The sequence below is a fragment of the Zootoca vivipara genome, chromosome 6, assembly GCF_965207765.1.
Source record: "Zootoca vivipara chromosome 6, rZooViv2.hap1.1, whole genome shotgun sequence".
NCBI classification, from domain to species: Eukaryota; Metazoa; Chordata; class Lepidosauria; order Squamata; family Lacertidae; genus Zootoca; species Zootoca vivipara.
The window spans coordinates 24,709,598-24,726,042 of NC_142589.1; the positions used below are offsets into that span (position 1 = coordinate 24,709,598).

General features: G+C 47.9%; 1 protein-coding gene across 2 annotated transcripts in view; it reads left to right on the forward strand.

The window, feature by feature from the left end:
- Positions 1–668: 668 nt before the first annotated feature.
- Positions 669–16,445, forward strand: part of SLC2A1 (solute carrier family 2 member 1) — a 39,920-nt gene continuing 24,143 nt past the window's right edge. Inside the window, exon 1 of one of the 2 annotated variants that reach the window (XM_088671802.1) lies at positions 669–943. In XM_088671802.1, the coding sequence (XP_088527928.1) occupies positions 923–943 (21 nt within the window). In that variant the 5' untranslated portion in view covers positions 669–922. Of the gene's footprint in view, positions 944–12,365; positions 12,533–16,445 lie in introns of those variants that run through there. The other variant, XM_088671803.1, reaches the window with a different exon arrangement.

Here is a 16,445-nt window from a genome sequence, read left to right on the forward strand (position 1 = left end):
AAAACAAAAACAAAATCAAAGAACGAAACAAACAAACGTGCCTCATAGTAAATATCAAGCGTTATGTAAGCGGCAGACAAATGCGAAGGCGCAACGCTTAATATTCCACTGCTTATATAACGCTCAATATTTCTGAAAGAAAACAAAATCCTCTAAGCGGCACAACGTCTGAAAATAACTGGACCGTTTAAAGGGAAGCTCTGACTAAAACCAGTAATAAGCAGAAACGTCATGTCGACGATGTTCTCTCTCAGGCGCGCAAGTGGGATTTTTAATTAAAGTAAAAATGCGCTTTTTTTATTTAAAAAAGTGCTTTTAAAAAGCACATTGTTTTCCCTAAAATGTACATTAAATATATATATATATCTGTGTTTTCTTCTCTCCCTGCCCCTCGCCTCGCCAGCTCTTTTCGGAGCTGCGCGGGCCAGAGGAGGCTCCCTCGCGCGCGCCCCCGCCGCTTTCCTTTGCGTCCGGCTCCCTCGCCATCTCTGCCTTGCAGTTTCTCACGCAGGACGCGGGAGGCGCCCCCCCCGCCCCATCCCGGCTCCGCTTCCTGGGGAAGCGGCCTCACACACCCCCGACACACCTCCCGGCCGGGCCGGCCAATCCGCGGCGGGCCTGCGTGACACACACGCCGTCACTTAAGCAGCTTCCACGCGCCGGGCCGGGACAAGGAGAAGGAGGCGAAGCAGGACGCGCGGCCACTTTGGAGAGCCGCACCACGGACAGGAGTTTGGCGGGGACGCCGACGCCGAGAGCGAGCCAGCCAGCAGCCAGCAGCCAGCCAACCCCGCTAGCCAGCCAGTCAGGCAACCAGGCTTGGAAGTAGCCAGCCCCGAGGAGCCCAGAAGCAGCAGCGCGGCGGAGCTCGACGGGCGCTTGGAGAGACGGAGCGCACCAAGAGGGTGCACGGCGCACAGCCATGGAGTCCGGCGGCGGCAAGGTGAGCGCGCGGTGCCTCTCTAACTCTCTCCCTCTTTTTCTTTCCCCGGGTCTCTGCCCGGGAATCCCTCCCGCGCCCCGGATTCCCCCCGATCCCCGCGCCTTCCTGGCGTCCAAGCAGGCGAGCGGGGGCGGGGGGGCTTCCATAGCGAGCGGGCGCGCGCGCCGGACCGCTAGACCCCTCCGGAGAAAGCCGGGCGGCAGCGGCTCCCCCGTGTGGCTGAAGCCGGCAAGCCCCTCCCGCGACGGGGGAGGGAGCGCGCTGCAACGCCATGCCGTGCGTGCCTACTACTGCTCCCCACCCCCACCAGGCTGTCCCGCCACCGCTCGGGCTGCTCTCCGCCGCCCCCGTTGCCTCCCGTTGCATCATGTCGCTTTCCAAATGATTGGCCGTGGGGCAACCCATAATACTCTGAAGCAAGTCGGGGAAGGGCTGAAGTTCAAAATAACTGTTCCCTACCCTCCAAAAATCAGCAACGAAGCACTGATGGAGAAAAAGTGTTACTTCCGTTAAAAGGCTCCTGGGAGGGTGTCCTTTGTCTCCTGTGTTTCGGCTGCTTTGATATTTAAATCGACCTTCCTTTAGTTTTAGAAGGACTTTTTTTTGGGGGGGGAGAGAATATCCAACTGGAAACCAAAAGGGTTCACTCTCCCCCCCCCCGCCGCCGCCGGAATTTGAGTTTTTAGGGTGATGGCTTGAATGGCAGTGTTCATGTCCCGCCTCTGATTCCGATTCAAACAATGGTTGTAAATGGGTTTTTGGTTTCAGGGCCTTCTGCTTAAATGGGATGGGGGGAACACATCAGGATGAAGATGGTGAAATAATGAAACATAAATAAAGGCAGCCTTCTTAACATTGGACTAAAATGCAGGAAAATCCAACTTTGCCTTTTCTTCCTGGGCTGTCCGGATTTGAGTGGGTGGTGAGGCAGAGTGGAAATTTTTGGTTTGGAGCCTGTGTGTGTCCTTAGCCCGCTCTTAGCTTGAGGGGCTCCCACCTCCCCAGAGAATAATTTGTTCCACCTTTTGCCTCTACTTCAGCATCTAAATTTTCCTCTAGTGAATGGAAATTTTGTGTTTGGATGCAAAACTCTTGGCAACACACTGAACAGGTTTAGTGATGTGCAGTAGATCTATATTTTTCTGAAACCGAGGAAGAGAAAAGAATGAAAAGAAATTGGGGGGGGACATCTGTTTCATTTATGAGGATTTCTTAAAGATATCCTGGTGTTTGGCAACTTTACTCCTGTCAGTATTCTGTGACTGATTTATTTATCAGTGGGGTGCAATTCGCAAAGTTTTGTGTGCTTCTGTTCCCTATTAAACAGGGATCAAGTGCCCTTTGGGGCTGCAGAAAGTGTTCAAAAAAACCCTGACTCTGGGAACAGCTCACTTTGATTGTAACAGTCAGCTGGAAATTTGTCAGAAAATCTGCAGCCTCTGTAACAGGGAGGGAGAAATGGCAACTTTTGTTTGATGCCGTGATTGAGAAGCTGGAATATTTGATTGTGTGCATCAGCTTCTGCTTTATTTCTTAATTTACATTTTTTAAAAAAGTGCATTCCATCCTTTAAGGTCATCAGGCAAGTGTATGTCACTTATCTGGGGTTATTTTATTTTACTCCCACAACAACCCTGAAATTGACTGGGCTCAAGTTACGCAGAGGACATGGTGTGGTGGTTAAATTGTTAGGCCATGACAGGAGAGACGCTGGTTCAAATCCTGCTCTGCTGGGAAGCTCATGGGTGAGGTTGTAACCCTTGCTTTATCTTGACCATGACTTGCCTTGCAGGGCTGTTGTGAACATAAAACAGAAGAAAGAGTAAATGAACCCACGGTGTCCAGCCTCTGCCCCAGTTTTTGCCAGGCTGCAAAATATCCGGAGGGCAGCAGGTTGGCAAAGCCTAGACTTCATCATATTGGCTATCTTAGTTGTTGGACAGTGATATTTGCAGAAAGGAAAAGTATCCACAGCTGACTTGTAATGCAAGCCCACAAACTCAGGGCGTTTGGACAGCTCTGCACAGGCAAAATTCAGAACTAGCAGTGTGTGAGCATTTGCAAACCAGTTCTGGTGCTCAGTCTTATGTGTGTCTATTTGAAATTGCAATGCTGCTGGGTTCAGTGGGACTCCCCAGAAAGTGTGCACGACCAGGTTGCCGCTTAAGGCTCAGAAGAAGCATTGTACAGTATTTAGTTGCTGTATAAGGGCAGGTGAAATGGATGAGAGCTGGTTTTCACAGTCAGAGGGGCTCTGAGCTCAGGTACCAGAAATAAGACAGGGTAGGGTAGGGGAATAGTTTAGTGCAGCCTTTCTCAACCTTAGGACCCCAGATGTTGTTGGACTATGACTCCCATCATCCCTAGTTAGCAAGACAAGTGGTCAGGAATGATGGGAGTTGTAGTCCAACAACATCTGGGCACCCAAGATTGAGAAAGGCTGGTCTCTGGGAAGTATGGAAGATCTAGCTACGCTTACCAACACCACCCACAGCTCTTAAATCTAAGGGCCCCACCCCTGAATTTGTATGGGATTGGGGTAGACCTGGGATTAAACACCCAACAAGCCTATAGGCATGTTGACTCAGAAGTAAGTTGCACTATGTGCATTGGGTCTTATTCACAAGGAAGCGCACTGTGTAACCTGCCCCCATGGGTGTAGCCAGGATTTTTGTTAGGGGGCAGCCCACCTTGGCTATGCCCATGCCTGCCCTCTATGCATGTTTTCTCCTTTGGTGTTTAAATTCCAATAGGTTCAATGGGGTTTACATATAGGTAAGAACTGTGTTTGGTGCTGCATGGTTCAGCTGCAATTTGTGGTGCTTGACTCAGATGTAAATCCCATTGAGTTTAATGTTCTCCTATGATGTTTGCTCAGAAGTCAATCCCATTGAGTTCAGTGGGGCTTTTACTCCAAGGTACCGTACTGTATAGGGACCCAGGTGGCGCTGTGGTTAAACCACTGAGCCTAGGGCTTGCTGATCAGAAGGTCGGCGGTTCGAATCCCTGTGATGGGGTGGGCTCCCATTGCTCGGTTCCAGCTCCTGCCAACCTAGCAGTTCGAAAGCACATCAAAAATGCAAGTAGATAAATAGGAACCGCTACAGCGGGAAGGTAAACGGCGTTTCCATGTGCTGCTCTGGTTCGCCAGAAGCGGCTTTGTCATGCTGGCCACATGACCTGGAAGCTATACGCCGGCTCCCTCGGCCAATAATGCGAGATGAGCGCGCAACCCCAGAGTCGGTCACGACTGGACCTAATGGTCAGGGGTCCCTTTACCTTTACCTTACCGTACTGTATAGGCTTGCAGCCTTAGGATAAACAAGTCAGGCTGTCTGCTAGTCATTGTGACTTTGGTAAGATTAACTGGCTTGTGAATCACACCATCAGTCTAGTAGTGTTTTAGTAAGGCTTACTTTTTATTTTGGGAACAAGTAATCTATTTCACACACGTACCTTTATTGGCAGACGGTTCTGTTTTTTTGTACCCTCTCCCCTGAGTTGATAGATAGGTTTGGTCCCATGATAGCTCTTCTCTAAGTAGACAGATTGAACTGATGAGCATGACTAATTTAGGTCCATCAGGTTCAGTAGGGCTATGCTGTTGTTGTTAATCTGTAAAACATTGCCTTCCATTACATGATATTAGAAATATTTTTTTAGAAATTCCTTACAGGGCTCACAATGGAGGGGGGGGTAACTGGATTGTTTTCACTTTTTAAATGCCACCCCTCTTTTTGTGGGGTTTGCCTGTCATGCACCCACAACACATTGTAACTTGGTTAGTTTCTGTTTTGAAGATCCAGCAGAATATATTTTGATTAAACACAATCACATTTTATATTCTCCGAAATCCTCCTCTTGACAACCAGTTATAATACACAGTTAAAATCCAGTTAGGTTCAGGGTGCGTTTCTGCTTTTATGGTGTACATGTCCGCAAGTGTCCAGACTGACGTGTCTGTAATTGGACTTTTTCTCCTCTCAAAATGTCAAACATACCTGTTCTGCAACATTTCCTATTTAGGAAATGACAGTTGTGCAATATCTGCAGACATTCTTCCCCGGGAGTAATAGAGAGATGTTTAATCATTCTTTAAAATCAATGGCTTTGTGTTTAAAAATTGTCTCGTACATTTCGGTTAATGGAGGGTGAAACCTCAGCACTGAAACGGACATTGAACTTTGAGCTTAGGAATGTCCTTTCCATCGCTAATGAACTTGGATCATGCAGCAGCCAGTTGCAAATTTCTTTAGAAATTGTGCAATGCAATCCTATTAAAAGTTTACTCAGAAGTAGGCCCTATTAAGCTCAAATGGTCATACTCCCAGGTAAGCATGTATAGGCTTGCTACCTCAGTCTCTTTCGCTTTCCCTATCATTGATCTGTGATGATGCTTTAAGCGTTTCATCATTGATCTGTGACGATGCTTTAAGCGTTTCATCTTTATTTTTCCATTTATTGTCCCTGTCACTAATGGAAAAGAGAGCTTTCCCAGAATCTCACACTTGTTCTTCAGTGTGGTGTTGTAGAGGGGGCGGGGGCGGGGATTCTGCTCAAGAATCATCCGTGGCACTCACTTTTCAAATGTTGAGGTCCAACTCCCACATATATTCCTGGTCTCAGTTCTCTGTCTGTGAAATGGGTGACCTAATATGTTTGTTACACCAAATACGCTGCTTGTCCTCCAAGGAGATGAAAGCAGCAGGGATATTGCTCTTAGGCAGTCTCCCATCCACTTTTCAGCTCAAACCTCCACGGTTTGAGAAGTAGACCCACGGTATAGAATCGCAGAATTGTAGAGAGTCATCGGGTCTACCCCTTGCAATGTATATGTAAAGGTAAAGGGGCCCCTGACCATCAGGTCCAGTCATGACCGACTCTGGGGTTGCGCGCACATCTCGCATTATTGGCCGAGGGAGCCGGCGTATAGCTTCCAGGTCATGTGGCCAGCATGACAAAGCCGCTTCTGGCAAACCAGAGCAGCAGATGGAAACGCCATTTACCTTCCCGCTGTTGCGGTTCCTATTTATCTACTTGCATTTTGATGTGCTTTCGAACTGCTAGGTTGGCAGGAGCTGGGACCAAGCAACGGGAGCTCACCCCGTCACAGGGATTCAAACCGCCGATCTTCTGATCAGCAAGCCCTAGGCTCAGTGGTTTAGCCCAAAGCGCCACCTGGGTCCCTATGTATATGTATATATGTATATGTATATATGCAATGTATATGTAGGTCCAAGCAAATGTTCCATTGGATTGCTGCCAGGGGTGCCGACTTGAATAAAATATTGTGGGGGGCCTGGGTAAGCCCCGCACCGCATAATCAATCACATGACGAAGTGCGCACACACCGTTTGAATGGGAATACCCATCAACTTTGTGGGGGCTCAGCTTCCTCTAATATTTTATTTTCCCCCATGTTCCCTAGGAGTCAGCTCCTATGATCGCTACCAGTAATGCATTTGAGTCAACAGTGGATTTCTCCGTTGGCTTATGGCAGCGTTTCTCAACCACTGTTCCGTGGCACACTAGTGTGCCGCAAGACGCTGGCTGGTGTGCCGCGACGTGCAGCGACGAGAAGGGCGATTTGCATTGTCACGTGGCTGGCGGCTGCCAATAGACAACACTGACCCGCTGGAAAGCAATATTTCTGCTCCTCTTTCCCAAGGCTCAGTGCAAACGAGCCTGGCGGCCGCCAATACACAACACTGACCCGCCGGAAAGCAATATTTGGCAAGTGTTTCTTACAGTCATAATTATAATATAGGGCGGCACAGAGTTAATTTTTTTAACTTTTTAAATGGTGGTGTGCCTCGTGATTTTTTTCACGGAACAAGTGTGCCGTGGCCCAAAAAAGGTTGAGAAACACTGGCTTATGGAGATATCATCCAGGAGACTACCATATTTTTCGCTCTATAAGACACACTTTTTATCTCCCATCTTATGGAGCGAAGGCACTGGACGGCAGTGGGATCCCTCGGCTGCCGCTGCAGTTGTGAGGAGAGGGATGCCTCTGCCGCTGGAGCTCCTGGCGGCAGTGGAGGAACCAGCAGCCCGAAAGCAGCCCTTTCAGGCGCTCGTCCCTCTGCCGCCTCTGCTGCTCTCAAGAGCCGGCATAGGAGCCGCAGTTGGGAGAGGCACAGCGCAACGCCTCTCTCAACTGCACCTCCTGTGCCTGCCCTAGTGAGAGGAGGAGGCGGCGGGACCGGTTGTTTATTAAATAGTTTAGTACAACATTTGATTCAGAATATTTTTTTTCTTGTTTTCCTTCTCTAAAAAGTGCGTCTTATGGTCAGGTGCGTCTTATGGAGCGGAAAATACGGGCAGTTTCTAAACTAGAACTGAGTTCTCTCTCGGGTTACATTTTGGGAGCGTCAGTATCCTGGCAACGACTGAAATAAAAGAGGAGAAAATCCTTCAGTGTGATGCCTGAAGATGAGGTGTAGTGCAGGGTTTGAACTATAGGGCAGGTAAACTCTTGAGATGAAATTTTGGGAGGAAGCTTTCTCTGCAACCCTGTGAGATAGGTAGGCCTGAGAGACGGCAGCTCAACAAAGCTCACAGGCTGCGGACTTGGACTCTTGGATATCTTTCCTATCCATCACAACAGAGACGCCCCAATGGGATAGTATCCTCCATTATACCTGAGTGGAGCTGAGGGGGTGCACACAGCCCTGATCTCTAACAGAGGGGAATGGCTACAGGGCTCAGGAGCTGTGGCGGCTGCTTCTGTCCTCCAGCTCCCCACAAGTGCCTGCCACCTAATGTGATGTCTAATGGTAGGGCTGGCCTGGTTTCTAATTCTCAAAAGGAGAGAGCAGGCAAAAGCAATTGAGGCAGTGGCTTAGGAGCTGCCCCGTCTTCTCCTGGTGACTTTCCCTTATGCTCTCAGCTCACCCTGACCAAGACGAGGTCACAGGTGATTCCCAAGAGAGAGGGAAGCCCTGATGTGGCAGGCAGATATTAATTCCAGCGGGGCAGACAGCTGCTGCCAGAATTTTGATGGGCGTCTCGCATTATGCCTGTTCTGAAAGAGTTGAATTGGCTGCCTATTTCCTTCCAAGCCTGGCTTTAGGATGCTAAACACTAAATCAACTAACCCCTGCGTTGCGAACTCCAGACTAAAGACAACAGCGGCAACACGTGGACCGATGAAAAATGAGGGCATAAATGTATATCTTTATAAGTATTCAAAAGTAGCCCATATAGTATCAAAATAAAATTCATCCAATAACCAGCATAAACAAGGTTCTTAATAATCAGAAACACTAATTTTCATCCAATACAATAAAGGTAAACAACACAAAAGCAAACAAAATAGTAAATTTTGTTTACTATTTTTTTTACTTTTGCGTTGTTTAAATTATATCACTGGATGAATTTCATTTTGATACTATACGGACTGTACTTTTGAATATCGCTTCGCTGCAACTTATAAAGATATACATAAAGATCTACATTTATGCCCTCATTTTTCATCGGTCCATGTGTTGCCGCTGTTGTCTTTTGGCTTTAGGATGCTGGCAAATCCTTTCGTTAGGTGCAGTTTCTATTGCAATTTTGTCTTATCCTGCTCCTTAGTTTTATGCTTTTTGTCTGCCTTTTGTTTTTTTTAAAAAAACTACATTGGTATACTTGCTTTCATTTTGTATAACGCAGCAGGCCTGCTTTGTTTGGACCTGAGGTCTCTGTTTTGGTTCTCGCTGCAAGCGAAGACCTTACTGTTTACTGTGGTTTTCTGGTTTTATTGTGGGGAGGAATCGTGGCTCAAGGGCGGAGAGCCTGCTTTGCATGCAGAAAGTCCGACTCCTAGGTTCAGTCTAGGTAGGGTTGGGAGTGTCCCCTGCTTGAAACCCTGGAGTGTTGCTGCCAGTCAGTGTAGACAGCACTGAGCTTGACTCAGTATAAGGCAGTCCTTATACAGTATTGGCAATTCAAGGGGCTGGGTGCTAAGAGGAAGGCATGCTTGGCAAATCCACACCGTGATCAACTCCCGCCTGGAAACCAATGTCCCCACTGTGGAAGGACGTGTGGATCCAGAATTGGCCTGCACAGTCACTTACGGACCCATTGTTAAAATCGTGTTTATGGAAGACAATCTTACTCGGCTACGAGTGATCACCAAAGAAGAAGAAGAAGATTAGGGTAGGCAGCACATTGATTCTCAGGGCTATCTATATCAGTTGCAGTCTTGTACTAGACATGTAACCTGGGTGCAATTCAATAGGGCTTCCTTCTGAACCTAGGATTGAACTATGATGGTGCCTCATCCCAAGTCAGACCAGCTTGTCCAAGGCTGTCTACTGGAGCTGGTGGTGGCTTTCCAGCTGTGGTGGGTATCCTGTAGCTCTCCAGATGTTTTTTGGACTACAAGCCCTAGCAGCCCTGTCCAGTCACCAGAGGTGATGGGAGCTGGAGTCCCACCCAGCAGCATCTTGGAGGGCTTACCATATCCTCACCCCTGCTTTGCAAGGCCCTTTTCAGCCTTGTTAACTGGAGACACTTCAATGGCAATTGCTAGAAACTGAGCCCGGGGCTCTCTCTCCATTCAAAGCCTGTGTGCAACCGCAGACTCACTCACTGTTTTAATTACATTTGCTTCCAAGGAGCGAAAGTGGCACATACAATTTCCTCTCTGCCTTTTATCCCTTTGCTGATCCCATAAAGTTGTTATTGCTGAAAGTGTGTGTGTGTGTGTGTGTGTGTGTGTGTGTGTGTGACTGGCCCAAGGAGGAGTGAGGATTTGAACCCGTGTCTCTGCAGACGTGCTCCGACTCTTATGGGGCCATCTCTCTTTTTAATAAAGGGACATTCGCTATTCCTCTTCATTTCCAAATTCTGCTGCCATAGAGGCAAACCCATTGAGCCATTTATCTTTCTATAGCTAAAGGGTCTCAGGTCTGTTTGCTATCCTGAAATGCTAACCCTTTCTCTTCCTGCTTAAGTTTATTTTTATTATTATTAATTTTCATTGAAGATTTTTTTCTGCATTAACAAAATAAACAAATAAGGGAAAGCACCTATAGCGTTTCCACTTTCCATTCATAGAGCCTGCATACGGCCCAGTCTCACTGATAAATCAAGCTTGCAAAAAATAACCCCGCTTTAGTTGAGTTTGCTTGCAAAGACAGAAGACAACCCAAGATAGAGCCTCACCCACATCAAAGGGCATTTGAGGCAACGCTGCTGCTGCTGCTGCTCGTGTGTGCTCCGATGTTTCTGGGTCAAGATGCTTTTGAAAGATTTAAATTGTGCAAGAGGGTTCGTCAAATGCTTCCTTTCCATGCCGTGGTGTCCCCCCCCCCTTGTGTGCAGAGACTGGTCACAAGGCTGCTGCCGATGGAACCCTGATTGCAGATGACACACTCGGCAGGGGCGAGGGTGGCGGCAGGGAAGAGCTGGGCTGGAATCCTGGCAGTGCCACAAGCTGAGTTGCTCATAAGGTGTGGATTTGGAACAGGAATGTGGGACGTGACAGCTGGGAGCACACCACTGCACTCGTCCTGCAGGGGAAGGATGGAGAAGCTCACAAACGGGGCACTTTCGTGGTCCACTTCCTTCTCCGTTCCCCCCAGGCCAAAAATTTCGGAAGCCGATAGGATTAAAACAACAATTTTTGAAGAAGGCGGGGGTGTTCCTTCTTTTTCCTTCTGCTCCTTCATCAAAGAGGCCCGTGATACAATGGGGCAGCCTTTGATCTCCTGGACAAAGACCCCTGTAGACCAGACCGGGTCAGTGGGAGTTGTCCCAGATCATTGTTGGAAAGGATGGGGATAATAAATATTGACAAAATGCATTTGTTATCATGATACGCTTTGCTGCTCTCCAGGATTCCTCTGGGCTCCAGAGATCCTGCACCAGTTTAAAAACAATTGCTCAGGGGGCGCGGTGCCTTTTCTGGGGGTTTTCCATCCGAAAAGGAGCATCTTTTGGTTCATGGAAGTTTTCTGCTGGTGGTTCTGAGTTTGCGCGGTAGGCGAAGAGGTGAGCCGCTGTTTGCAAGTCTGTTCTAGGCAGAAGAGTAAAAGAAAAAGGGAGGGGTTAAATATAAAAAAAAATTCATTAGGGTGGGGTAGGAAACCCCAGACAGTGAGCACCCAAGGTAGGGGTGGTGGAGGAGCTCAGAGGAGGCCCTTAGGCAAGGCAACAGGCCTGTTTCTCCCTCTCCACCATAAAGACACCCTAAGGCTGAAATCCTGGACCCTCTGACTAGGGAGTAAGCCCCACTGAACACAGTGTGCTTACTTCTGCATAGACAGTGTGCAATGATTGTCCTGCAATTCAGTGGGTCTATGTACTAAGCATTTGCACCATAGGGACGTATCCTGTACTGATGCCATTGCTATAGTAACCCAGGTATAGCAAAGTAACCCAAGACAAATATCCTTAAAGTATACTTCTTCTTTTAAAAAGCAAATTAATATTGAACGATCCAAGAAGCCCAGCTGAACATCTTATCTCCCTTGATGTTGAAATCCAAAATGGCAGTCTTGATTGAGATCTGGGATGCCAACTTCTGGTTTGGCTGCACTTCCTAACCCTTTAACACCACCTTGACCCGGATTAGGATTTTTTTAATTTACAGCGAATGGGTTGCTACTCCAACGCCTGATCTCTAGACATTTGGCAGATGGTGACACTTCATGCTATTAAAAGGCACAAGAGCGGCTCACAGTATCTCTTTTTCTGGTCAGTTGGCAACACTATACCTGGGGCAATGAAGAATTTTTTTTGGGTGGAGGGGGGGGCAGATCTTGTGCTATAGATGAAGGGTCAAGTTTATACTAGCTTTTCTGGACACAAGGCATGTTTCTAATCTTTCTTTTCTTTTTTTAAAATCACATAATTGATGGGAAGTGAGATCTGCAGGCATTGTTTTCTCCAAGTTGGGGCCATTACTTGGGTGATTGATTGATTGATTGATAAGATCCCTAGGCCACTTGTCACCATAGATAGTTACAAAGAGTTTTATGGAAGAATCAATAAAACAATCTTATCAGTCAAAAGGATATAGTGCGTTTAACGAACAAAAACCACAAACCCCACAGGTAAAACCACAAGATCCATAATGCAACTTAATTTAAAATGCTTGTCTATTTGAGGCTGCACCTCCAGCAGTGTGGAGCAACTGAATTGGAGCTGAGTTGGTCCCAAAACCTTTTAAGAACATGAGAAGACCCTGCATTAGGCCAGTGGTCCAACCAGTCCAGCATCCTGTTCTCACGGTGGCAGTCCAGGTGTCCCAAAAAGGGACCTGTGATGTAGCGGCAGGAACTCTCTCTCCCCACCTGGGATTCCCAGCAATTGGCATTCAGAAGCATTTCGGTCTCCGACAGTGGAGGGGAGGACACAGCCATTGTGGTTAGTGTAGCTCCCCCCCCCCCGTCCTCCAGGAATTTAGCTACTTCCCTGCCTCTAAGTATGGCAGAGGTCGCTGCTCCAGCTCTCCAGCGTTTTGCTCTGCCTGTGCAAGTTTCCGTCTGGAAAGCAAATGACAAAAGGTGTCTAAGTTGAGCCACGTTGTTAAGCTCCTGAATTGCGGGGGCGGCGAGGGTCTGTACCCTGGCAAGAGCAAGTCTTTGCAATGAGGTACGCCTTCACCCCTCCTGGTGGGAGACTCTGCTTGTTTCCGGTCGCTTCTGGCATTTTGGCATATTCAAAGTGGATGCATCTTGCCACGCTCCTTTCTCTCCCCAATCTCCCTCCCCCCTCCCCCCGCTCCTCCATTGGGGAGGGTGCTGCTGGCATGTCCGCCTGGCGGGAAGGGAGGGGGGGGGCGGCTGGCAGAAGCAGCCCAGCGAATGTGGGCGAAAGGTGAACATGATGCTCTGGCTTACGGGGGGGGGGGGATTCACAGGATCAGCGTCCTGATTGGCTGTGGGGGGACGAGCCCCCAGCAAGCCGAGATCTGAGGTCAGAGCTTTTTTTTTTTTTAGTTAGGAGTCTACTTCCGTACGGGGGGGGGAGGTGTAGAAATGCATAAACCTTGTCCAGTGTCGTGGGTAATCTGTAGGCAGGAGCTGGGCTGAGGAACCTAACGGGTGTGTACATGACCCTTTGCACGTTCCGGGGGGAGAGAGGAGGGAGGTGTTGGTCTCGGAAAGGAGAGCAAAATGAGTCCCCCACTTAATCTTCTTTCCGTGGCCTCCCTCCCCCCTCCTTGCCCGAGCAAGGAAGAGGGAGGAAATATATTTTCTTGGTGCTTTTAACTGTTTACGCTAGGCGAGCACTTCAAGCAGAAGGTGGCAGCCCCTCCTCCCCACCCGAAAGCCGAAATAAAATGCATTACATTTCCAAGATGGATATTAGAGGCAGTGGACTGTCTAATAAGAGAACGAGCAGCGAAGCAGAAAAGCTCTGGTTCAGATCTCTCTTTCCACTGTGAACTCGTAATGGGTCCTTCCAAAGCTCTTGATTTTCAACTCTCCCACAAGCTCTAGTTTGTATTGGTAACCCTAGTCTGACTTCCGGGGGGTGTTGTAAGGATTTCTGAGATGATACTGACTCCCTCTGAGTGCTTGGGAGGGTGGAAATGGAGTCTAAATACTCTGCATCGTCCCCAGTATTCTGGGACAATCTAGCCTTCAGATTTCGTATTTTTTTGAATTTTGCAATGCTGTCCTCTGCTTTGAGGAAAGTGCTGCATTTCTTAAGACAAACTGCGTTTAGAAATGTGTTACCTTTTTGGGAGGAAACGTTCACATGCCTACTAATCTATGTGCAGATTTCTTAAAATTTTTAAAATGTGGATTGTGGTGGCGACAGGACAGAACAGGATATTGAATGAGTGCGTGCAAAATGGACATAAGATGGAGCCAGACCAATTAATCTCGCTCTACTTACAAAATTATGTCTGGTGAGGAGAAGGTGGAGGAAGAGGGGTTTTCTCCCCACCATACTAGCCCACCCAGCCATGCGATGTAATCAATGGGGACACTTTACTATCTCTTTTTGCGCTGTATCTTTTTTACTTTTGTCCCTCCAAGGCTTTGACCCTTTACGGTTCAAACCTTTGTTTCTTGGTTTCTTTTCTTTTTGTTAAGTTTGCACTTTTCTCCTTCTTTTTTTTTTTGGTAGCAAATAAATTAAAAAAAAATTTTTTAATGGGACAGACCAAGGAAAACACTTCTGGATACGGTGCTAAGTGAATGGGACGGAACAGGCTGCCCTGAATGACACGGATGCTGGCTTTCAAAAAAGGGGATTGGACAGATTCACGGAAGGATGCTAAAACACCCTGGGAAGTGATTCATAAAGGAGATGAAATAAATCGGGGTGGAAGACGAGAGGTCTGCCTTTGGCTTATTGGTCATGATGGATATGTACAGGCATCCCCAAACTGCAACCCTCCAGATGTTTTGGCCTACAACTCCCATGATCCCTAGCTAACAGGACCAGTGGTTGGGGAAGATGGGAAATGTAGTCCAAAACATCTGGAGGGCCGAAGTTTGGGGATGCCTGGATATGTAGAACAGAAGAAGAGCTTGCTGGATCAGGCCAGTGGCCTATCCATTCCAACATCCTGTTCTCACAGTTGCGGATGAGACACACACACACCTCCAATGGGAAACTGGCAGGCAGGACTGAGTGCCTAAGCACACCTCACCTGCTGTGCTTTCCAGGAACTGGTATTTGGAAGCCTTGCTGCCTCCCGGTAGAGGCCGAGCATCCCCATGACTAGCCTTGAATTTGCCCAGTCCTCTTTTGAAGCCATTCAAGTTGGTGGCCCTGGGGGGGGGGGAGTTCCACCGTTGGACTATGTGCTGCTTTCTCCATGTGGCCTAATCCTTTCTCATAAGCTTTATCAGGAAGGGCTGGCCGGGCTTTATTATGTCTTTGTCTTTTGCAAAAGCTCCAGCATGTGATGGTGGTAAATAGCCATTACACAACCAGAAGCAGACGGGTTGTTGGCCCGCCTGGTCCCACGCTACACCTCGATGGGGATTTATAGCGGCCAGCGGCTTTTGTTGCTCTGCAAACTAATCTCAAAGCTGTAAGCCCGCCACAATGTTGGCCGCGGTGCTGTTTCCTCCGGATAAGTTGCAAGGGATTGTTCACCTTGTCGTTTGTTCGGGTCCCCCTCTGAATGACGCAGGGTTGGTGAGATCATCTCCACCCACCTTTGGACTTGGAGCCTGGATGCCATATTTGGGAGGCGGGCAACTGATGCCCCCCCAGATGCTGTGAGTCTCCCATCAGCTCCAGCTATAGCATGGCCAGCTGTCAAAGATGTTGCGAGTTGTAGTCCAGACACATCTGGATGGCCACATGTTTTGCATCCCTATCTCATAGCTCAAATATCCCCATTCATACTTCCTACAGAAAACCCGGGTTCTGACCTACCAGCTGTTTCTTCATTTAGTGGGCCTGATTCAGCAGGCTCCACTTACATTCTTATGTCCGATTGTTCTCTTTCTCATAGAGTTCCCAAGATCCAGGTCACTGACCTCTAATGTGGAGCCTTTTCTTTTTCTTTTTCTTTTTGCTGTTAAGAGTTCCATAAAATTTAATATCTTGCTGAGGTATTTGGGGCCCTTTCTCCCTCATTCTTATATACTAAATAAAGTGAAATCAGGCTGGATAAAAGGTACCTCTCAGTGAGCGAACTGAGGCTTTATCCATGTATGTGTGACAGTCCATCTTCCTGTCATTAGCAAGTAGCCAATTAGTTCTCTGCTTTCACAATCCAAACTTTGACTGTCCCAAGTGTCTTTAAATAGCGAGGGTGGGAATTTGTAGCATACCTTGGTGGGTGTTTCTTAAAGCACCTGAGCTCCTTTGCAAATAGAAAATGTCACACAAGTGATCATTTTTATAAACCAGCTTGTGCACTTTAGTTTTGTCCGTTGAGAATACTTAGTCATAGGAAGTGAGTCGGGCGGTGTTGGTGTCTGAAGGGTGGATGATGGGGATGGGGGGAGCAATGCACAAAGGTTGGGTTGTGATGTGAGGTTTCGCTTTGCTTTTGATCTGTGAACCAGTTCCTCACATGTATATCTGTGCAAAATCTTGAAATAGGACCTATCAGCCAGATTTTTTTTAAGCTAAGAAAAGCAAGCACACAACCACATTTTTCTTCAGCCTAGCATGCATGTTTAAATTGCCTATCTTGCACATCCTCAGATGGCTCACTTCTGAGAATTCAGACCCAGTTTCTGAGAACAGGGACTCATTCACAGCTGCCATGGGCAGCCTCCCCTGGGTTAATTTCCAGGATGCCTCTTCTGGAGTGAGTGAGTGAGTGAGTGAGTGAGTGAGTGAGTGAGTGATCTGCTGTGGAACTTGGGGGGTGGGGACAAAGTCTGTTGGGGCCCAGTTGCAATACCTTTCTCGTTCCTCTTCCGTTCCTCCAGAAAAGGCTTATTGGAAGGAAACAACATCAGAGCAGGGAAGCAGTGGAGAGACCCAACAGGCACCCTCATCTGAAGCTCACTGGCAGGACAAACCCTGGTGTCTCTATCTATCTATCTATCATCTATCTATCTATCTATCTATCTATCTA